Consider the following 25249-nt stretch of genomic DNA (forward strand, 5'->3'; position numbering starts at 1 on the left):
TAAGGTGGCCTTCTTGCCCTGTGCGGCCTGGAGGATGAGCAGGTCCCACAGCAGCAGGGCTGAGGAAGAATGGGGAAGGCCCTCAGCAGAAGAAACTCATAGCTATGTGCCTCTCAGCCGGCTGTCTCACCTTTCAGAGGCTCCCCGTTTCCTCTCTTCTCAATAGGACTAGAGTACCAGCTTCATCGGGTTAGGTGAAAATTGAATTAGAATTCAGCAATGAATTCCAGTCGTAAAGAACTACATACATTGAACCATGAGCAACACTGAAACTGCTGTCAGGGGCAGTCACTGAGGAGTCAAAGAGCATCTCTTATCAATGTACTGTTTGCTTCAGTAGCACCTATGGGAGTGTGGGTGGACAGAGCCTGGCACACAGCAGGCCCTTAGTGAACTTGACTGACCTCTCCTGCTCAGCCACTCCATGAATAAATCCCAAGGAATTTTCAGACCCCATAGAGGCTGGAGCAAACCCCCAAGGGTTCAGGTTTAGTCACAGAGAGCCTCAACCCTCCTGGCAAACCCCTTCCAATCAACCTATCTTTACACTCAGCCTTTCTTCCCCAGACACCACCCTAAGCACTTTCCATATCATCATATCAGGTCACCTTCATGACAACCGTGCAAGATGGACACTATTCTCATTCTCATTCAGAGATAATAAGGCCGAGGCTCCAGAGGTACGTGATGTGACCTACTTTTCCTCTGCTGGAGTCTCACGAGGAGCCACAGATGAAAGAGCCACCAGAAGAGGACACTGGTGAGACCATCTCAAAGAAAGCGGCCCCCTGGCTGACCAGGCCTAGCCTCTGGCCAGTTTCTAGACCAGAGTTACCGTCTGGGCCCAGAAGCTGCTCTCTGGAGTAGCCGACAAGACAGCAGGAAGCAAGGCCATCTCCCAGGGCGTTCTGTTTGGGAAAATGCGCCTTCACATCTGGCTTCTTTCGCCCACTTGGTCTGAGCTGGACACAACGCAGTTGTTCACAGAATAAGCTATGCCACCCTGTGCCAAACTGACCTGGCGTTTGCCCTGCAAAGCAGATGACACCAGAGGCCTCATCCTCACCTCCTCCAGGAGCTCCACTGCTGGTCAGAGGTGGACACTGAGCTGGCTCCCAGTCAAACCGTTTTGTTAAAGAAACTATGAGTCCCTTAATAGATGATGCACATCTGGGTTGGTTTTTTTGTTTGTTTGTTTTTTTAAAGACAAAGTCTAGTTGAAAAGGAAAAGATTCTTAAGAGAAAAGAAAAAAAAAAAGAAGCAAAAGGCTTCGGAACTTCTCTTTTCAAGACCAGGAAGCAAGCAGGCCTTGCTTCGTTCCCATTCGCTCTCACTAGTGAAACAACAATAATGCAAACTCTAACCTGGATCCTCAAATGAGAAGCCGTGAGGCTCGCACTGTACATGGGGTAGTAGCCCAGGACTAGAGAGGGTTGAGCAATTGTGATGCAATGAACCAGGCATTTCTGAGTGAAGGCCCAGCTGGAAGGAAGGCCCAAGGGAAAACTTTGGCCCTATCACTCAGAGGTCCAGTTATACACACTGTGCAACTTCTAGGCTACTGTCCTCATGTGAAATCAGGAAAACAAAATGAAGCTGAACACTATCAGCAGCACTGCTTACGGTTTTGGTTTAGGGTGTTATCTAATGAAGAGGATCATTCGGCAAATCCGGCTGAGAAATCCGAAGCCTGCCCCACTCGGTTGGTTCAAGTCCCCAGTCATCATTTCAAAAAGTGTTAAAGTGGGTCTTCATACCTCAAGTAAAAGTTCTGGCTGGTCCTAGTCTCTCTGTAGTAGTAGTGTGAGTAAGCCCAGCAACCAGGCCATCAGAAATTCAAATAAATTCAATTCAGCCAGAGCACATCATTCATTCATTCCAAATTCATTTACCTAGGGTCTACTATACATATATGTCTGATGTTCGCCAAGGGAGTAATGAATAAGGTAAACATAGTTTCTGCCCTCATCAGTTTCACAGACTGGCAGGGGAGGTGGGTGCGTGTTAAAGATGGTTGATAAGTTATTTAAGTTGTGAATGCAAAAACAATGATCTGGTATGTAAACTTCCAGCTAATTCACAAAAATTTAAAAGACAGATGAGTAAAGAACCAGAAAAGAGGTATAATGAAGTATAACACAAAAGGTATTCTGAAGGCATACATGATGAGGAGACCTCACATCGGCTAAGAATTCAGGGAAGGACTCCCTAAGGATGTGCTACTTAGGTGAGATCTCACTGGGGGCTGAGCAGCGATGAAGAGTGTTCTGGCTGAAAGAAGAGCCCTTATGGGGACCTTATGAGATGGAATGCGTTGGGCAAGAAAGGAAAGCAGCCAGGATGGCTGAAGCCCACATGGGGAGGGAGAGACAACAGCTGAGGCTGAGGGGTGCGCAGAAGCCAGATCCATTTTGCAGGACCTTCAGGGCATTGCAAGGCATTCAAATTTTGGCCTAGTCTCATTAGAAACCACTAGAATGACAGAAAGGATGCCTGGAGGTGCTGTCAGGTACATGCTGGATCGCTACCCACAAGGTCAGTGGTTCAAAGCAATAGCGGCTCTGCAAGTGAAAGATGAGACTGCTCTTACAAAGGTTTGCACAGGCTCGATGACCCTACACAGAGCCACCAGGAACCCTGGTAATGTTGAAGTCTCTGTGGGAGAAAGAAGAGCCGTTCTACTCTTGTGAAGAGTGACAGTCTCAGAAACCTACAGGGGCAGTTCTCTCCTGCTCTGGAGGGCCACCACGGCTTGGCATCGGCTCAATCAATGGCGGTGCGTTTGGTTTGGGTATGAGCCAGAATAGACTCTATGGCCGTGTGGTTACAGTGATCTGAAGAAGAGCCCTGGTGGGGCGGGGTTAGTCAGAGGTCCAAGGCCTCGGGAGAAAGGTGCTGTGGTCTGGTCCCTTCAAGATTTCCAGAGTAAGTCGTGCCTGGGGTTTCAAAGGCTTGTATTAAAAAAAACAGCCATCTAAGTGAGGAGTCAACTAAGTCCACATCGAAGAAGCCCACCAGCCTGTGTGATCCCAAGACGATGAAGGAAAAAGTATCAATGCTCAGATTGTGAACACCCAATTAGCAGAGGACTATGGAGGACAGTGGGATCCCCAAACCCATCTGCAGAATATCCAGTCAGAATAAGCCTCTGGCAGACCTGCTCTAGCCACAGGCCAGGGACTTGAAAAGCTTTACTATCAGACAGAGATTATTGTAAACTTGACTATGGTGGATCAAACCATGGTATAATGGGATACTTGGTCAGTTAACCTCCCTCTTGACCCAACTTGAATTTTCTCTAGGCTCAAATATTTCTCGCTTGTTCCATGACAGAAAATTCTTCTCTGGCTTTTTAAAATACTGCTGGTGGGCTTTTCTTTCTTACTCTTTAATTTTTTAAAACTATAATAATAATAATTTAAAATATATTAAATATTAAAATATTATTACTGTTACTATTATTTTCTTCTGTTTTTAAAATTCTTTTTGTTAGTTTCTCAGTTTATGAAGCACAGAAGGAGTGGATGCATAGAGACAGGGAGTGGGACAGCGAGGGGAGTTGGGGAGCAAACAGTGAATGCAGGAAGGGTTAGTGCTGACAACAGATTGTGATGATGGATCTACAACTCTTTTTAAACGTGTCTTACCTATGGAAATGTATGATAGGCGAATTTTAAAATTGGCCAAGGTTACCCTGCAAGAAGGTGAGGAGGGTGGTTGTGTAGGGAGCACTGACTTTATGTTAGTGGTGATAAAATAACTTGGAAAAGGGTATCAATACTGGTTGTACAATATAAAGAGCATAACCAATGACAATGAATTATACATTCAGTAGGAAGATGTTGACTTGGGGGGAAAATTTGTTTTTCCAGTGTAGAAAATCCTACATAGGATTGTTATGAGGCAGAATGGCAATGACTACTGAAAGTAATTTGAACACAAGAAAGGCTTGTTCAGTTCCACCTGCTCTGTGCCATCGACTGTGATGGTACAAGGGTGGAAAGAGGCCTTTGGCTCAGGGAGAAGCATGAGATGGAATTCCGGTGGGACGGCCAGTCCACAAGGAACAAACTGCTGTCTGGACAGGCACATGCAGAAGGTCTTGCTTACCTGGTTAAACCTCCGGGTAAAGGCCACAACGTTGGGGGCAAGACTGTGTTTCTCCTTCTTGCTCCATCCACAGCTGGCTAGTTCCTAGGAAGCAATTTCAACAGTGATTCCAATTGGCTACAAACCACACCAGGGGCATCTCATGAAAAGAGGGACAGAGAAGCCAAGAAGGGCTGCAGCTTTAGCTAGCCATGCCTTCACTCTATGGGTGAGGGTGCACCCTGGAGTCCCCGGAGTGAAAACAAGAGGCGGAACACTTGTCTCCCTTAACCCTGACAACATTTCCCAGCATTTTGTAACAAGATGCTAACCCTGCCAGTGCCATTCTCTGACAGCTTCCTGGAAACTAGAAGTCCTTTCTTAACATGTGAATTTCCTGAGAGGACATCGTGGTTTTTGTTTTTTTTAACCATTTTATTGGGGGCTCTTATCACAATCCTCATATCCATCCATTGTGTCAAGCACATTTGTACATATGTTGCCATCATCATTTTCAAAACATTTTCTTTCTACTTAAACCTTTGGTATCACCTCATTTTTCCCTTCCCCCACGAACCCTTGAATAATTTATAAAGTATTATTATTTTCATATCTTACACTGACCACTGTCTCCCTTCACCCTCTTTTCTGTTCTTCATCCCTGTGGGAGGGAGTTATATGTAGATCATTGTGATCAGTTCCACCTTTCTGCACCCACCTTCTCCTTCCCCTCCTGGTATTGCTTACTCTCATTATTGGTCCTGAGGGGTTTATCTGTCCTGAATTCCCTGTTTCAAGCTCTTATCTGTACCAGTGTACATGCTCTGGTCTAGCTGGATTTGTAAGATAAAATTGGGGTCATGATGGTGGAGCGGGTAGGGGAGGGAGGAAACATTCAAGAACTAGAGGAAAGTTGTATGTTTCAACAGTGCTATACCACAACCTGAGTGGCTCATCTCTTCCTAGTGACCCTTCTGTGAGGGGATGTCCAATTGCCTACAGATGGGCTTTGGGTCTCCACTCTGCCCTCCCCATCATTCAAATCAATAATTATTTTTTGTTCTGGGTCTTTGATGACTGATATCTGATCCCATCAACACCTCAGGATCACACAGGCTGGTATGCTTCTTCCATGTGGGCTTCCAGTTGCTTCTAGCTAGATGGCCACTTGTTTAGCCCTTAAGCCCCCAGATACTATATCTTTTGATAGCTGGCACCATCAGCTTTCTTCACCACATTTGCTTATGCGCCGATTTTGTCTTCAGCGATTGTATCAGGAAGGTGAGCATCACAGAATGCTGGGCTATTAGAACAAAGTGTTCTTGTTTTAAGGGAGGACTGGAGTATAGGTCCAATGTCCATCAGCTACTTTAATATTTAACATATGAATATATGTACATAGATCTATTTTCTTATCATTATAAATAAATATATTTACTCATGTACATGCCTATATTTAGACCTCTATAAATGTCCTTTGCCTCCTAGTTCTTTCCTCTATTTCCCTTTACTTTCTTTTTGTCCCACTATCATATTCAACTTTTATTAGGGTTTCAGCAATTCCTTTCAGCTACATTGCACTTGATCAAGCCCCAGCATGTATCCTATGCCTCACCATCAGTTTTAGATCACTTGTTGTTCCCTTATCCCTGGGTTTGTTTGCACCCCCTCTGCCTTCCCCATACCTCCCATTGGTCCCGTTTTTTTTTCTCCTCCAGATTGTTTATCCCACCTATCTTATCTAGATAGACATGCTAAAACAATAGTAAGCACAAAAAAACAAAACAAAGCAGTCTATCTAGATAAGATAGGCAGGATAAACAATCTGGAGGAGAAAACAACGGGGCTGATGGTTCTGGAGGGACATGGGAGAGGGGGAGGTGAGGGAAAAGAAATAGTGTCAACCAACCCAGGGACAAGAGAACAGCAAGTGATCCAAAATCAGCGGCAATGAGGGTGTAGGGGCCCGGTAGAGATTAATCAAGGGCAATGTAACCAAGAGGAATTACTGAAACCCAAATGAAGGCTGAGCATGATAGTGGGACAAGAGGAAAGACCTAGGAGGCAAAGGGCATTTATAGAGGCATAAATACAGGCATGTACATAGATAAATATATTTATATATGAGGATGGGGAAATAGATCTATGTGCAGATAGTTACAGGTTTAGTATTAAGGTAGCAGGTGGACATTGGGCCTCCATTCAAGTACTCCCTCAATGCAAGAACACTTTATTCTATTAAACTGGCATTCCATGATGCTCACCTTCCCTACATGATTGCTGAAGATGAAGCAGCTGCATAAGCAAATGTGGTGAAGAAAGCTGATGGTGCCCAGCTATCAAAAGATATAGTGTCTGGGGTCTTAAATGCTTGAGGATAAACAAGAGGTCATCTAGCTCAGAAGCAACAAAGCCCACATAGTAGAAGCACACCACGGAGTATCAAAGGAATCAGGTATCAGGCATCAAAGAACAAAAATTCAAATCATTGTGAATGAGGGAGAGTGCACATTGGGGACCCAAAGTCCCATCTGCAGGCAACTGGACACCCCCTTACAGAAAGGTCACGGGGAGAAGACGAGCCAGTCAGGTTCAGTGTAGCAACGATGAAACATACAACTTTCCTTTAGTTCCTAAATACTTCCACCACCACCACCACTATCATCATCCCAATTCTACCTTACAAATCTGGCTAGACCAGAGGATGTACGCTGCTACAGATAGGAGTTGGAAACACAGGGAATCGAGGATAGATGATCCCATCAGGACCAGTGGTGAGAGTGGTGATACTGGGAGGGTGAAGAGAAGGTGGGGTAGAAAGGGGTGATGACAAGGATCAACATATAACCTCTTCCCTGGGGGACAGACAACAGAAAAGTAAGTGAAGGGAGACGTCAGACAGTGTAAGACATGACAAAATAATAATTTATAAATAATCAAGGGTTCATGAGGGAGGTGAGAGTGGGGAGGGAGGGGAAAAATGAGCTGATACCAGGGACTTGAGTGGAAAGCGAATGTTTTGAGAATGATGAGGGCAACAAATGTACAAATGTGCTTGACACAATGGATGTATATATGGATTGTGATTAGAGTTGTATGAGCCCCCAATAAAATGATTTAACGAACAAAAACAAAACAACAAAAAGAAAAGCCTATAAAAAGTTCAAGGTCTGTTTGTTGACCTTTAGGAGTATTTTCCAGTTGAGTCTGATGGGGTGCCATGCCCTGGCCCCAAAGTCTATTTTTGGTATTCCCTGGTGACATCATTGTTCTGCTCCCCTTGCTGCTCTATTGCACGCTCTTAGTGGTTTCCCCTGGTGTGGTGGGGTCAGATCAGGCACGATTCCCTCATTGTGTCTCCAGTGTTGTCCCCCATAGCGCTATGGGTCAGTGCGGGACGTCATGTCTTTTGGTGAGACCGGCCAAGAGGGCATAATGTTTTGACAAGCAAGACTCATATTACCTTAGATGCAATTCCCAGGACCCCAGGCTACTTAAAATTAAATCTGGCTGAAGAATCTCAAAGTTCATTGGTCACATTATAATATCCTCCATTCCTGGGATGAGGCAAAGTCCTGGTCCAAGCTCACCACAACTAGAGAAACTTCTGCGATAACCTCAGATTCCTTCTAAAGTTCCCCCCCCCCCACACCCGCCGTTCCATTTCTCATTTAACTGAAAGGGGGCATAAGAAGTTCCCAAGTTCCCTTCTCCTGCCTGGTTCAAGGTTTTTTCCCACTTGAAATTACAGTGCTATATTTTGAAGAATCAAATGGACTACATTTTACCTATCGGTAGAACAGGTAAGGGATGCAAGAAACAGACAATTGGGACAATCAACTATGATTATCTAGGAGGATACAAAAAGACTAAGGAAAAGCCAGTATCCACAAGCCCAGCTATTCTCAGCCTGTACCTTAGGGAGTCCTGGCAGACACTGGAAGAAGGCAGTGGATTTTAAAGTTCTCTGTTCCTTATATTAAAAGACTTCCTTTCAATTTTTATCAGATCTCAGAAGTAACATTTTCTCAGCACATACCTGGAGCTTTTATAAGACCTGTAGCCAGCTGGAATGGACACACATCAGGGGTCTACTAGGGTCAGGGATGGCAGTGGAGATGACCATGGATTAAACGTGCTATTTGGGTAAGCCTTGTTGGACATACCCATCAAATGCATTATTAGAACCAAACTATAAGCCTCTGACACCTAGGTGCTTATGGGAAGCCTGGCTGAGGACGCTGGCATTTCTGGTTATACGGTGAAGGACTGGACGAGAGAACATCAATAAGAGAACTCCCGTCCTAGTAGTGAAGAAGCAAAGCTCCTCTTCCTGGTTTCTTCTTATCTGCAAACGACATCACCACCTCTCTAGTTGCCCACACGAGAAAACTCAACCACCCTTGGCCCTGCTCGGTCTTTCTTTCCCATTTTACAATTCAGACATCAAGGAATAGTAATGGCAATGATAGTAGTTAACTGTACAACTTCTCAAGAGTCCCTGATGTGCTACACAAATGGATTAGGCACTTTAAATACATTACTCATAGTTCTCAGGAGTCCTTAAAGTCGCATATTTAGGTTTCAAAAAACATAACCCAAAGAATCTTTAATATTTTACTTCCTTACATGAACATTTTGAATCCTGCACACATGTTCGATTTTACACTCCCCTCATTTTCTTAAATTAATATGGAACCCAGTTTTAACTCCAAACACCATCCTTTCCACTACATACGTGGATTTATTTCAGATGTAGAGTTTTGTTCTGTTAATGTGATTCTTCTTATTTTGAGAAAGTCTCATTTTTACCTCTTTTCAAAGGTAAATTTAGCCTACCTCAGTGGCCCTGCTATTGGCTACCTTCTTTATGGGGACACCGTGCACACAGAGCAAGGGCTGCCAGGTCCTGTCCTGTCTATCTGCTTGATTGGTTGCAGATTTGACCACTCTGATCCCAGGGGTTCTCACTGGCTAATGTTTGGAAGTACATCACAAGGCCTTCCTGATTACTCTTGCTTGATCCAGAAGCTCCTCTGGGATCTGTTCTGCATCACTGCAACACGCAAGACTACAATGACAGACAGGTGGTGACTCCACATCCCGTACACTGGGTTGGGAACTGAACTTGGTGTCTCCCAGACAGAAGGTGAGACTTTTACCACAGAATCCCTAATTCCTTACCAGTTACTCTTATGTCCCCTTAAAACAGCTACTAGGATCACTTTACCAATGTATATTTTGGCTCTTTGCAGTTTACTTGGGAGGCTCGGGCCTCATTCTCTGTCAGTCTCCGTAGCCAATGCTGGAAAGGTATGACCCGTAGAACTGATATTCAAGGGCAACGTGCAATCTCTTTATTCTGTCCCTGATGTGCACGGTAGACCCCGCCTCTGTGATCTGGTCTCCTTGGGGAAGCTTCTGAAAGGGGGCAGTGCAGCCCCCACAGTCAAGTCCAGCCCTGGCTCTCCGACATGGATACGCCAGCTACACAACTCGGAGCAGGCTGCATTATGCTCTTGGAACCTCAGTTGCTTTTCAGGTTTTTGGTTGTTTTTTTTTCTTTCCAGTTTTTGTCTTAAAGTTGTTGTATTTATCTGTGAGGTTTAAACAGTTAGATGATTTTTTAAAAATCATGATTAAATAAAGTTTTTTTTAAATTCAATGTTAAGCATCTAGCACTTGGCAGGAGCTGAGTAAAGATATTCTTCCTTCCTCTTCCGAGGGCCACACTGCTGGGAAGGACAAAGGCAATACTCACACCCCAACTCTAGCTCCAAATGCTGCCGCCTTCTTCTTCTATTTTTTTGTGCCTTCTTTCACCTGCATCCCACTCTGAATTCTGTCTTGAATTAGGAACAAAATCGACTACTAGTTCTTTTCCCTTTGCTGATGTCTTATGGGCAATAACCAAATCAAGTATCATACCTGCCCTGAGTGTATTTCAACTGAACATTTCTAAAACCCTAATTAAAAAACTACATCTGGAGTTCCTGGGTTCTGACAATTCCCTCAGGAACCTCTTGCACTGAAGGGTGCTAACATTTAAAATTAAAACCTCAGAGTAGTGAAACATCGTGTCTGAGAGGTACTTTCATAAAAACAAAGGGGACCAAGAACTTGGAGTCAAAGGAGCCCACTCTGAATCCCAGCCCAGTCACCAATTTCCTGGATGGCCCTGGGCATCTCACAGCATCAGGATCACCCCTGACAAAAACCAAGGATGTGAAAGCTAACCCCACTGAATTGTGTCAGAGACTAAAAGGAGGTAACACCTGATAAAGGATGTGACCAGCTAGACACAGGGTCTGGCTCACAGCAGATATTCAAGAAGCCCTTGGTGGATGAATGAAGAGTATTTCTCGGTGTTGAAATTGTCTACAGTCAGTGCAGAAAGATTTATCGAGATGTTAAGACAAATGAGACCATACTATCTGCTTTAAAACAAATACTGGGCCCAACTTCTCTGGCAAGGCTCCTCTTCTGTCTTTGGCCTTACAGGATTACAAGAGATTCCATCTGTGTGAAGTGGGTTTGGAAAATGTGAAGTAATAGAATAAAGCTCTTCCAGCTCCTCGTGCCTTAGAAAGCCTATGCTAAGAAATTGATTTTAGTGTGATTAAGTTAAAATTGACTAGAGGAGAGAGGATAGGTTCTACAAGGGACACAGATATTGAGGTGACTCTGGTAAGACCCTGATAGCTTTGGGGGCTGTCATATGCCTCCTCCTGAGATCACCAGAGGCACTAATCTTGCCCAAATCTCCTTTGCTCTGAGTTCTTTGCTGACGTCAGCGGGAAACGGAAGGAGAATATAAGGGTCCATGCAGTCCTCTGCCAGCTGCTTCTGGGACTTCTCCATCATATGGCTTTATCAGGTTCATCAGGGAGGAAATAAAAGTTATGCTGGGAGAGGAAAATTTCCACTCTCTCCTTTCTGCTCGCTTCAATGGAATTTGCCCCCTTCTTTGTGGGACCCCTCTTCTCCTGGGCTCTGGATCCTACCCTCTCCCCGTTCTCAGAGGCCATGTGCTCTGAAGCCCCCTTTCATCCCTGCATCACCAACCTCTTCCCCTCCAATTTCTTCTTCCTGTTAGCATTTTCATATGTGTAAGCCTCCCCATTAATAATAACTGTTTACCAAAGAAGACACCTTTGTTAGACCTTATGTCTCCTCCAGCGTCCACCCACGTTCCTGCTTCCCTTTCACAGGGGAGTTTCTTTGAAGTATTACCAATGCTCACAGCTTCAGCTTACATGCCTATCGTGGCTCCCACTGGAAGGCTATGTTGTTCTAGGGGTAAAGGCCCCAAATCAGAAAACATAGAGGCCCTGTATGAAATTTTAAATAGGGCAAAGGAAAGGCAAAGATATGACAGAAACATGTCAATGAGGGAGACCATCAAAATGAGGCTATAATATGTCATGAAGGGTTCACAGCTACATGGCTAAAGAAAAGAAATCCATCACAAAATCATGATTCGTGGCAAAATCATGATTCTAGGGGGCACTGTGAAAATGGGAAAAGGACCAAGATTACAGATGAGAAAAGTTACAGGATTGTTTCTGAGACTCTCCAACCATGTTGGTCCAGCCAGTACTCATAACTGGTACCCCAATTTCCATCAAGGGTGTATGCCCAAGCAGGGGAGACTACCCATCGCAGGCTGGCTGAGGGAACAGTGGTAATACACTTTCAACCTCACTCCACCTGACAACAACGCTTTTCACTTCACCTGTCTGATCAGAAAGAGCTCAAAGGAGGTTGAACTGATGTAGAGACTCAAGATGGATTTCAGTGCTTCCCACTGTAAGCTGAAGGTTCCACCAACCTAGCGCCAGAATTTAAGCTCTCATACATCATCCAGCCCAAGGTTATTCTGAGGCCCAAACCAGGAATATTCCCTCCTGGCCACACCGTTCTTGGCATTCCACCAAAACCACCACCACAACAACTCACTGCCATCGAGATGATGCCAACTCATAAGAACCCTACAAGGACAGGGCAGAACTGCCCTTGTGGGTTTCTAAGACTTTTAACTCTTTACAAGAGTAGAAAGCCTCATCTTTCTCCCATTGATCAGCTGGTGGTTTTGAACAGCTGACCTTGTTGTTAGCAGCCCAACATGTAACTACTACACTTAAAAGTGAGCAGGCTGACATGCGCGTGTCAAACATGGAGTCACGTCTGCGCGTGCACCCGTGAGAAAGAGAAGGCGAGCCTCTGAGTGCTCAGCTCACACCAGGAGCCAGGTCCCCCTCCTCTCCCTGCCCTCTGCCAGTCTTCCCTCTCTTCTTCCGGCCCCTGACCGCCCCCCCCCCCAGATTTTGAAATCTCAGAGACAAAGCTAGTACTGTAAGATAAATTTTTGTACTGTATTTATTGTGTATAATGATTTTTTAAAGGAGAATTCTGTACATTTAGAACTCTTGTAAATTAAAAACCAATCCTTTTTTTAAAACTGAAAAAAAAGTTAGCAGGCTGAGAACCAAATGGATGTCTCACCAGCTGTCATAAATTTAATTTTAAAAAATTTAACCTGTAACAAGATTAATTTGAACATTCATTCTGAAGGTCAAAAAGTATTTATTATATATATAAAAAAAGCTGTCTATGGAAAAAATCCCAAACTGGTGCAAAAACAACTCTGTCATAATAACCCCATCTGCACAGACTCCTCAGTGACAGCAAGAGTCAACACTGGTTTCAGTTCACCCTGCAAAGCTGGGCCACACTATCGGGAGGCTTCCCCACCCAACTCCCAGCTTTGCACTTTAAAGATCTGAGAGTCAGATTCCCGGAGTGGTCTGGGGAAACCCTGACCCTGACCATGTCTAGGGTCACTGAGTTAATGTCCTGGAAGAGGAGACCTGGGAAGTGGTGACAAGTATTTCCTGAAGACCCTTACCCCCACCCCACTCGGGATCTAGGCCACAAGTCAATAAGAAGCTGGTGCCAACACATGGCCTTTCCACATGTGTGCTTAATCTTGACTGCAGTCTTATCCAAGTCACGTTCCTGACCCATGTCCACACACAGCACCTCCAGGAAAGTCATGAAACCAGACCTCAGGGACCACCACAGCAACCTTTTATCCCTTCTCCTCCCTCCTCCCTCCGGGTTTCTCCCCACTTTTCCCATCCTGCCCTCTGGCAAAAGAATAAAAAAGAAATAACTGACAAATTTGCTCATGAACAGTACTCAGCAGAATTGGTAGGCTAATTGCCCACTTAGCTTAGGGAGTTCTGAATACATCCCAGGGAGTGAGTGACCAATCCAGTTAGGCTGTGAGGGAAAGAAGGCCAGTTTAAGGGATGAAGATGGGTCGGAGTCTAGAGGCATTTCAGGACCTCACCTCTATGGCAGAGATAAGCATAAATGCAGAGAGAGAGAAACATGGAAGGTAGCTGGCATGTTCTTTGGGACTTCCAAGACTTGTCACCCACAAAGAAGCCACACTAGCTAAGATGTGTGATGTCGACAGCCTCCTGGTATCAAAGTGGAGGGTCCTAAGGGTGGAGGTAGGAATGACAGATCTCCTGAGAACCACCCACCTGGTTTGGCTAGGAATCAGCATGGAGCTGGTAGAAGACTGCCTCTGGTCTCAAGAATGAGCTCTGAAGTGAAAGAGCTTCAATAAGAAAGGCCAGGGAATGAAGTTAAGTAGCTAGAAGACCTCGGTTGACATTTTGGGTCCTCAGATTACTCGTTGTGTGACCCTGGCCAAGTCACTCAGAAACAACTCTCAGTGCCTGAGTTTCCTCATCTGAAAAACGGCATTATTACCAGTACCTCCCTCAGAGGGTGACAACAATTAAATAAGCTGATGTTTGTAAGTGCTTAGAATGCTATCTGACACACTGTAAGAGTACGTTTGATGCATTTGTTAAATAAATGAAATAATGCTCAGAGGAAAGGTCAGTGTAGTGCAGAAAGAAGGGTGGGCTGAGAATCCAGGACTGGAGATACACTGGGGTCAGAAATGGCGAGCAGTTCCCATACAATGGGGCTCCAATGACACCCCAGGCCTAGTCAGAACGTAGCACCCACTAGATTCCTTATCTGCTTGTGCCAAGAACTGTGCAAAATGCCTCACATTGGTCACCCCATTTCCCACTCACAGACTCCTCAGGGTAGGTGGGATTGGTCTTGCCTCTATTTTCTAAATGAAAAATACCCGGGAGACGAGTAAATTAATTTGTCCTGGTTCCACACATAGTCTGAGGGAGGAGTGGGTGCCCATCCTCCACAAAGTCAGGGCAGAGCCCGGGAGCTCAGTTGGTGCTCCAGCAGGCTCCTGGCCCACAGGAGAACTGGGTGATGTAAAGGAAGAGACTAAAGCAGAAGCCGGGAAAGGGTCCAGAGACCCTCCTCCCACAAGCCCTACTCGAGTCAGAGCTAGCCCAAGAGTCGAGATGCCAAAAGTATGTAGAGCAAAATAGTGATTGATGTTATAATGAGCTCCGGTGGCACACTGGTTAAAGCACTCCACTGCAAACTGGAAAGCCAGCAGTTTGAACCCCCAGCCGGTCTATGGGGAAAGAAGGGCCCTCCTGCCTTGGCAGAGATGGATGACTCGGGAGACCCGACAGGGCAGTTCAGGTCTGTGCTACAGGACTGCCAGGAGCTGAGATCGACTAGACTGCAGCGAGTTTGGGTCTGAAAGCACAGTTACCTTACAGTCACATAGTTGGTAAGCACTGGAAGCCTCCTGTCATTAAGTCAGATTCCAAAGTCCAAGCCTTGAGTAGTGTCAGAAAAACTAGAACTCAGAACAATAGAAGGGTGCTAACTAGGCTGAGGAAAGCAATGGGGCTTTCCAGATCATTTAAGCAACAAATGGACCATAGTGTATGGATATGCTAATTGGGAAGAAATACTTGCCTGCTCCTCTCAAGAAGCTCTATACCCTCGACCCCATCCCCACCCCAATCCAGTAGAAGGAAGACTAGTATCATACGTACTCGAGTATAAACCAAACCAAATATCCGCCGAGACATCTAATTTTACCACAAAAACTGCATTAAAAATGTGCTTAAAAACTCGGCTTCTACTTGAGTATATACGGTACATCTAATACCACTAGCTCTCCCCTTGGTAAAATCTGCTCTTCAAGGAGCTCCTAAAAGTTATTAATAAAATAAGAACGCCTTGATCTCTATATACTTCATTGTGAACAAAATTAAATGTCTTCTCATCCTAAGTTACCACCCTTAAAGAGACCATGACTCATACACTTGTTAAGAGCAATACTTAAGAAAACAGGCTTCACTAGGAGGAAGGTACTGCCCCTGTGACAAACCTCAAATCACCTACCAGTGCACTGACTATGCTGTTGCTGCTGCTGCTGCTGCTGCTGCTGTTAGGTGCCATCGAGTGGGTCCCGATTCACAGCTACCCCACATACAGAAGAAGTGGACACTGCTGGTCCTGCGCCCCCCTCGCACATTACGTTTAAAACACGTGGCATGTTCCAATGAGACTCCAAACACACACTTTCCTAGTATTCCTCCTGACCTTTCAGGCACAGTGCCAGAAGTAGAACAAGGATAAAACCAAAAAACGGGGTACAGGGGCATGACCTTGGAATGAAAGATTTACGTGTACATCTAGTAGCAGAAACCATCATGGTTTCTGATCAAATGAAAAGAGGTGGTTTCAAGGTAGAATGTGCCATGAGGCGGCTGCAAAGAGAGGAGAAATGGGCTGCCTAGGCAGGCCCCGTGAGGAGCTTGGCTCTGAAACACAAAGGGATGGCAAGTAAAGGTCAGTATATTGGACGACTTAGCCAGTACTTCTACCGCTGGGTTGCCTCAAAGCACAGGTGGCCAGCACCCATCTCCAGGCAAATAACAGGATGGGGGCAATAAAAGACTTCTGGCAGGGATGATGGCATCTCCAAACAAAGCTCCACCTCTTGGCATTTAGAAGACTGCAACCTGCCTGCCAGTCACTCCTGTCTCACCCTGAATTAAAGTAAGACATGTCTGCTATGCGTTGTCCTATGCCAGTGGTTCTCAACTTTCCTAATGCCGCAACCCTTCCATACATGTCCTCAGGTTGTGGTGACCCCCCCCCACTCTGACCATAACATTATTTTCATTGCTACTTCATAACTGTCATTTTACTACTGTTATGAATCAGACAACCCCTGTAAAAGGGTCATTCAACCCCCAAAGGGGTTGAGAACCACTGCCCGAGGCCATGATCCCATCCAGGAGAAAGGCCAGGTGGGAAAAATCATAACCAACAACAGGCATATGAATTGAACCAGTAGAATGAAAGAAAAAAAAGCTAAATTAAATGGAAAAATTGGTCTTTAAAAAAAAGATAACTGAGGCAAAAAGTTCAATTACAAAACAGAAAAAGAAAAAAACTGCAATGTAGTTTAAAAGATGTAAGAAACACCATCTTCATGAAACAAAAATAGGATGTTACTTTATGAAGAAATCATTGGAGATTTCCATATAGTCTAATGGATTTAAAAAAGAAAATAAATTGCACAAATATAAGATTCCACAGATCAAATGGAAAATATAATCGTAGGGCAAAGAGAAACTAGGTAAAGGAATAACTAGAGAGGAGAAACTTAATTGAAGAGTAAAAAGATAATATTGAAATAATTTCCTAGAAAGTAGAAAAATGAGAAGATAATTAGAGAAAAAAATTTAGAGAAAGGATAGAGGATCCATCCAGGAATAGTAACAGCTGATTAAAAGAAGTTGCAGAAAGAAAGAAAAGGGGAAAAACAGAGGGTACAAATCATCATTATCCAAAAAAGTGCTTGACCAGTATAAGTCTTCAAAGGCTATTAAAGAACTCATTATGGACAAGCAGAAAGAAAGCAGACATAGCATTATTAATTTTATAATATTCTGATAAAACATAATTGTAAAAAACTTCCAGAGAAAGTAAAGGTCACGGACAACTGACTGAGACTGGCATCAAACTTCTCCTAGATTCACAATAGAGAGGATGGGACAACACTCTCACAAAGGTCCCTTCCAAACTACAAGTATGTGACAACTAAACTATCAATCACTTCAGAAAAATAATAAAGCCAATCTTGGAAGTGCAAGAACTCAAAAGATGATTCTTTAAAATATCAGCAAAACTGATACACCTTTACCTGAGGGTTGGGGTTGGTAGTGGAGATATGAACTATCAACATCAGGAATGAGAAACGATATTACTTTATACCCCACAGACATTAGAAGGATAATACAGGAATGTACTATTGTTATGCCACTAAATTCAATAACTGAAATATAATGGTGGTAAATATATATATATATATATATATATATATATATATATATATATATATATATATATATATATATATATATATATATAATATGGTGGCATTCCTTGAAAAATACCACCATGTATTGAGAAAGAAACAACAAAAAACCACTGCCATCAAGTCAATTCTGACTAATAGTAACCCTGAATAGCAAAACTCTATAGATTTTCTGAAGCTATAAATTTTACAGAAGCAGACAACATTGGCTTTCTCCTAAGGAGTGACTGGTTGGTTTGAACTGTTGACCGTGAAATTAGCAGCCCAATGCCTCACCCACAGCATCTCCAGGGTTCCTTCAAAATGGAACAGGTATACAAATGTGAAGGTGGAAGCCGCAAAATTCATAGAAGAAAATACAGAGGCATGATTTCAGGATTCAGTTTCGGTTTCTAATGATAGAACTAACAGTTAGGGACTTCCGGGAAGATGGCGACGGAGTAACACATACCAAAAGGACTCCGCAGAATTCAGTCCAGGATATTTGCTTAGAGGGAAATTCAACACTGCTAGAACGCAGGAGGAGCATCATAAAGATAAGCAGGCACAGACCCATGGGGTTTGGAGGGGGTTGGGGGCATTTGGCTTACCACAGTGGAAGTCAGCTACGGCTGGCGTGACTTTAGCTCCGCCACTGTCTCTGCCTGAGTCGGGACCATTTGGAGCCTGCAAGGGGGCTTAAACTCAAAGCAGCCACAATATGCCACCGCCTGCCTCGAGCAGGGAATAAACCCTTGCAGCTCCACAGGAAGAGATGCGGTTAAGCAACATTGTTACTTTTATTTCCCTCTCTTCTCTATATTCCCCAAGAGTCTCTGTGGGCTACCTGGGGGCTTTTTCTCAACACAGCCACAGTTTACCACTGCCACCTCAGCTCCATGGGCAGGGATCAGGACTCAGCTAGACTGTTACTTTTATTTCCCTCTCTTCTGTCTATCCCCCCCACAGTCTCAACAGACTTACTTCAAAAATTTTTTCCTCCTCTTTGTCTCTTTTCTATTCTCTCACACTCCACTTCTGACCTCCAGACCACTCCCCTTAGCCTAGGGCATTTATGACTGCGCAACACCCAGCGAAGTGAGCTCCACTCTGTGAAGCTAGCCCAAGGCTAGAGAAAGCCCTGCTGACCTCCACCAGGGGATAATCTGTCCAATTTCTTACCTGGGAATTCCTGCCTGTATGCCTGGGGGCCTAAGGCAGCTCAGCAAACACACATGAACATTCCAAGCTGTTGCAGGAACCTCTGCCCAACCTATGCAACACCAAAGCAGGCAATCTACCAGCCTTCAGGGGAACTCCCCTGAGAGGGAAGCCACAGGAGGATAAAGTGGTAGGCTAATACCATAGTGAAATCAGCTGTAGGCAGTTCAAAGAAGCATTCCTAGGAGAGCCAGTGCTATTTGACTCCCTGGAAAATGGCACCTGGCTCCTTTAAAGCAACACAATGCAAAAAGCCATCAGCCCCAACAACTTCAACGAAAAAAAAAGATAAAAGTCAATGGCAGAAGATGTCCCAAACATAAGGACATGCATAGAAGAAGCAGACATTGAGCTGCCACAAAAAGAAATTTTCAGAATGCTGCTTGGAGTCATACAGGAAACAATACAGAAAAAGGATTAAATGATAAAGGAGATAAGGCCAAAGAGAAATACAGAAGCTTAGGGTGGAGATTACAAAAAACAGCAGAACAACATTAGAATTATTGGCTTATTGGAAGAAGATACAACAAAGAAGTCATCAGCAACAATAGTGAGAGAATTCTTGGAGGAAAACTTCCCCAGCTTAATGAATGAAAACCAGGCAACCATTCAGGGGGCTGAAAGAATACCAGCTAGACAGAATCCCAAGAAGTCACCAAGACACATAATAGTTAAACTATCCAACTTTGAAGAAAAAGAGAAAATCATGAGCAGCTAGGGGAAAACAACCAATCACATATAAAGGTTCTCAAATAAGAATATGCTCAGACCTATCAGCAGAAACAATGAAGAGGCAAGAGTGGAGTAACATATTCCAAAAATTGAAGGAAAACAATGCAAACCCAAGAATACTCTACCCAGCCAAATTATCGATCAAGATAGATGGAGAAGAAAGTCTTCCCAGACAAGGAAAAACTCACAGAATACATTAGAAGAAATCCAGCCATACGAATGATCCTTGCTGATGCAATATGAGCAGAAGAACAGCATTCACCAAGGATAAATAAGAGACCACCACATAGAACAACCTCACGCAGAGGGCAACAAAGAGAAAACAGACACCAAAATAGCATTGGCTTAAGAATGGAAAAAAGTCAAGAATGATATATACATACATACACACACGTGAAAACACACTAATGAGAAAGGAAAGTAGGAAAACTCCCAACACAAAAGGTATAAAATGGCATCACAGAGTTCGCAGATGGAGATAATAACCCTAATATCAATGGCCTGAACTCAAGAATTAAAAGACAGGCTAGCAGACTGGCTTGGAAAACACACCCCTTATATCTGCCTACAGAAGACACATCTCAAGGCTACAGACAAAAATAGGCTGAGAATCAAAGGCTGGAGAAAGGCATACCAAGCAAACAGCAATTTAAAAAAAAAGCAGGGGTTGCAATCCTAATCTCAGATAAAATTGACCTCAAAATGCAAGTCATAAAAAGAGATAAGGAGGAAAACTATGTAATGCTCAAGGGAATGGTAGACAAAGAACCACTAAGCATTGCAAACATATATTCCTAAAATGAGAGACACGCTGAATACATCAACCAAACACTCCAAAAGATGAAAAAGGAAATCACAGCCTCAAAAATTATAGTGGGTGACTTGAACACACCACTCTTTGAGAAACATAGATCACAAGAAAATAAAACAAGGTGGCTAAACATATAAACACTACAATTAGACAATCTGACCTGATAGATATATACAGAGCTTTTCATCCAAATACAAAAATAAATTCACATTCTTGTCAAGCTCAAAGATAGACGACATGCTAGGGCATAAGGCGATTCTACATAAATTTAAGCACACTGATATCATAAAGACCTCTCTCTCTGACCACTGTGCCATAGGCTGGAAATCAACAAAAGGAAGATAAAGAAAACACGAGCAAACAATTGGAGGATGAATAATGCTCTATTGCAAAAGGAGTGCATACTGGCATAGATCAAATGAAATAAGGACATTTCAAGAAACCAACGAGACTGAGCATACGACATACCAAAACTTATGGGGCACAGCAAAGGCAATGATCAATGGAAATTTCGTAACACTACATGCACACTTGAGAAAGAGAGACACAGGATTTATATGCTGTCACAAAATTTACAACAACTAGAGCAGAGTCAGCAGAACAATCCTACTAATAGCAAAATAAAAGAAATAATAAAAATCACGGCTGAGATTCAGGAGCGGGAAAATAAGAAAACTATGGGAAAAATTAATGCTGCTAAAAGTTGGTTCTTTGAAAGGATAAACAGGATCGATAGACCATTGGCAAACCTAACCAAAGAAAGGAGGGTACAGATCTCAATAGCAAGAATAAGGGATGAAAGGGGGGTCGTTGCAACAGACCCTAATGAAATCAAAAGAATAATTACACAGTACCTCAAAGGATTGTACTCCATTGAATTCAACAATTTGGAAGACATGGATAAATTCTTGGAAAAAGAACCCCTCCCTAGACTATCCTCGGTGGACATCAAGAATCTCAACAGACCCATAGCAATACAAGAAATAGAAAAGGTTATCAAGGGATTACCAACAAAAAAATCCCATGGACCAGATGGCTGCACTGGAGAATTCTACCAAGCATCCAGGGAAGAACTAACACCAATCCTACACAAACTTTTCCAGAACATAGAAAAAGATGGCAAACTCCGAACTCCTTCTATGAAGCTAGTATAACTCCGATACCCAAACTGGGCAAGGATCCCACAAGAATCGAGAACTACAGACCAATATCCCTAATGAACACTGATGCAAAAATCCTTAACAAAATACTAGCCAACAGAATACAAAAGTATATAAAACAAATAATTCACCATGACCAAGTGGGATTCATACCAGGGATGCAGGGATGGTTCAACATATGAAAGACCATTAGTATTATTCGTCACACTGACATGAAAAAGTATAAGAATCACATGATAATATCAATAGATGCAGAAAAAGCATTTGACAACATCCAACACCAATTTCTGTTTAAGACACTTGCGAAGATAGGAATGGAAGGAAAGTTCCTCAAGACAATACAAGCTATATATGAAAAACCAACAGCCAAAGTGGTAGTAAATGGAGAAAAAACTAACACAATCCCACTGAAAAAGGGGACCAGACAAGGATGCCCCTTGTTCCCCACTCCTATTTACTATCATGCTGGAGGTTTTAGCTAACAGCATAAGGCAAAGATGGGGAAGGAAGAGGTGAAATTATCGTTATTTGCAGATGATATGATTTTATATATAGAAAATCCCAAAAGTTCCACAAGGGGAGTACTGGAATCAATAGAGGAGTTTGGCAGAGTGGCAGGATACAAGATCAACAAACAGAAGTCCATCGGACTGTTATACACATTAGATAAGACCACAGAAGAAGAGATCAAAAAGGTGGTAACCTTCACAATAGCCAAATACAAATTGAAAAATCTAGGGATATACTTGACTGAAAAAAAACAAAAGATCTATACAGGGAAAACTATAGAACACTATTACAAGAAACCAAGAGCAACCTCAAGAAATGGAAGAATATCCCATGCTCTTGGATTGGAAGACTCAATATAGTTAAGATGTCAGTTCTGCCAAAAGCACTATATTAGTTTAATGCCATCCCAATACAATTACCCTCATCTTTCTTCAAAGAAATGGAAAAACTTATTACCAACTTCATATGGAGAGGGAAGAAGCCCAGAATTAGCAGAGAACTCTTCAAGAAGAAGGACTCTGTGGGAGGGCTTGCTTTACCTGACTTTGGCACATACTATATAGCCACAGTTCTCAAAACTGCATGGTATTGGTAAAATGACAGATACTCAGACCAATGGGAAAAAACTGAAAACCCAGAAATAAAGGCATCAGCATACAGACAGCTGATATTTGATAAGGGCCCCAAAAATATCAAATGAGAAGCAGATGCCTTCTTTAACAAGTGGTGCTGGAAAAAATGGATATTTACATGCAGAAAAATGAAGCAAGAACTTGATCTCACTCCATGCACAAGAATAAACTCAAGGTGGATCACAGACCTTGAAGTTAAACCCCAAACTATTAGGGCCATCAATGAGGGAATTGGGACCAACTTGAGAACTTTGGCTCAGGGAATACACAGGCTATCAGAAATAGGGAAGGACACACAAACAGAGGAGGCACAAACTGACAAATGGGATATACTGAAGATAAAACACTTGTGTACATCGAAAGAATTCACCAAGAGAGTAATAAGAGAGTCCACAGACTGGGAAAACATCTTTAGCAATGACACATCAGACAAAGGCCTTATTACTAAAATCTACAATACTCTGCTAGCTTCCAAAAAGAAAAAAACTAATAGCCCACTTGAGAAGTGGGCAAAGGACCTGAACAGAAGTTTCACAGGGGCAGAAATCTGAATGGCCAACAAACATATGAGAAAATGTTCCCGATCTTTAGCCATAAGAGAAATGCAAATTAAAACAACAATGAGGTACCACCTGACACCCTCAAAGGTAGCCCAATTCAAAAAATCAGAAAGCAACAAGTGTTGGAGGGGCTGTGGGGAGACAGGAACTCTCATCCACTGCTGGTGGGACTGTAAGTACATACAGCCACTATGGAAATCAATCTGGCGATACCTAAAACAGATGGAAATAGAGTTACCATATGACCCAGCAATCTCCCTACTTGGCATATACCCAGAAGAGGCAAGAAACAAACCAAGGCCAGACATCTGTGCTCCAATGTTCATTGCGGCACAGTTCACAATTGCAAGGAGCTGGAAGCAACCCAAATTTCCATCAACTGATGATTAGATTAAAAAACTGTGGTATATACATACAATGGAGTACTACGCATCACTAAAAAGCAGTGATGAACGTATGAGGCACATAGTGGCATGGGAAGAACTGGAGGAAATCATGCTAAGCAAAGAAAGGCACAAAAAGTCAGGCAAGTACAACATGAGCCTGCTGAGTTAAGTATTTAAAAAAATGCAAAAGGGGCATAGGGAAAAAGCTACTGTATACAAACATTTTGGGGGTGAAGACTGTATGTAGTATGGCAGAGACCAGATCAAAACCAGGGATGCACATGATAGACAACAGTGGAGGAGGTGGAGGAAATAAAAGGATGAATATAAGGAAGAAAAGGGGAGGGGGGCAGGGGGCACTAACCCACTCAAGGGCAGGGTATGGTTTATATCTCCACAGGGAAAGTGGGACCAGACTTCAACTCAGTGCCGCAAGGTGTGAATGCAAAAACCCGGCGTGGAGTAGGGAACCAGTGGAGAGGTCTGGGAGGCTGGCCCCAGCACCAAAAGTTAACAGGATTCCTGCCCCTCCCCCGAGAAGAATTTGTTTCATCGGACGACATTGATTCTGCAGTTCCGGGAGAGGGACATATCTGATCAGAGCACAAGGGAGCAGATGAAGGGGGAAGAGGAGAGAGTGGAGCACAGCCTGGCCCACCAGGCCATAAGGATAATGTTCCTGAGTAGAGAAGCCAGTCCACAGAGAGGGCAACATGGCTGGCCCCACTATGAGACATGATGCCCCTCAGTGACCAATGGAGCTACAGGGGACAGCACCAGAGACACAGTGTGCGAACTGTACCTGATCTGATCCCAGCACACCGAGGCAAAGCACTGGGGGAGTTCAGCAGAACAGCAAGGGAATGCAGCGGCAAGGTCCCCAGGGAATGCTGAAAGTGGACTTTGGGGCCAGGGAGTGGTACCCCAACAGACTGGACTGGAAAACACTCCTAAGGGCCAACAAACGATCCTTGAACTAACTACAAGCTTTTCTTTCTTGATGTGTTTTGCTTTGTTCTTTGTCAGTGGTTTGTTGTTGTTTTGTTGTCTGGTTGTATACTGTTGCTTTGTTTTCCTCTGTCTTGTTTATTTGTTGTTTTTAACAATTTATTGGGGCTCATACAATTCGTATCACAGTTCATACATATACATACATCAATTGTATAAAGTACATCTGTACAGTCTTTGCCCTAATCATTTTTTTCTCCTCTTTTCTTTTTTTACATTTTATTAGGGACTCATACAACTCTTATCACAATCCATACATATACATACATCAATTGTATAAAGCCTCTGTCTTGTTTTTGTGCATGTTATTATCTCCACAGGTCTGTCTAAATAAGACAGGCTGCATGAACTATCTGGAGGAAAAACAACGAGACCAACAGTACCGGGGGGACTTGGGATAGTGGGAGTTGGGGGGGTAAGAAAGTGGTGTTAACAAACCCAGGGACAAGGGAACAACATGGAACCCAAATTGGTGGTGAGGCGGGAGTGGCAGGCCTGGTAGGGAATGATCAAGGGTAAGGTTACGTAAAGAAGAGGTATAGCTGTAACCCAGGCAGGGATGGAGCATGGTAGTGGGGCAGGAGGAAAGTCAAGGGAGGTGGAGGAAAGAGCTAGGAGGCAAAGGGCATTTATAGAGGTCTAGACAAAGACATGTACATGCAAATATATATATGAGGATAGAGAAATAGATCTATGTGTCTATATTTATAGGTTTAGTATTAAGGTGGCGGAAGGACCTTGGGCCTCTACTCAAGCACTCCCTCAATACACGAATACTTTCTTTTATTAAATTGGCACTCTACGATGCTCACCCTCCCGACACAACTGCTGAAGCCAAAGTGGGTGAACAAGTAAAT

At 43.5% G+C, this 25249-nt stretch overlaps 1 protein-coding gene across 2 annotated transcripts in view; it reads right to left on the minus strand.

Moving 5' to 3' along the window:
- Positions 1-25249, minus strand: part of RALGPS1 (Ral GEF with PH domain and SH3 binding motif 1) — a 362265-nt gene that overhangs the window by 215429 nt on the left and 121587 nt on the right. For both annotated transcript variants that reach the window (XM_075560767.1, XM_075560766.1), the window contains exon 5: positions 4112-4195. In XM_075560767.1, coding sequence (XP_075416882.1) covers positions 4112-4195 — 84 coding nt within the window. The remainder of the gene's footprint in view (positions 1-4111; positions 4196-25249) is intronic.

This window comes from Tenrec ecaudatus, chromosome 10 (genome assembly GCF_050624435.1).
Source record: "Tenrec ecaudatus isolate mTenEca1 chromosome 10, mTenEca1.hap1, whole genome shotgun sequence".
NCBI classification, from domain to species: domain Eukaryota; kingdom Metazoa; phylum Chordata; class Mammalia; order Afrosoricida; family Tenrecidae; genus Tenrec; species Tenrec ecaudatus.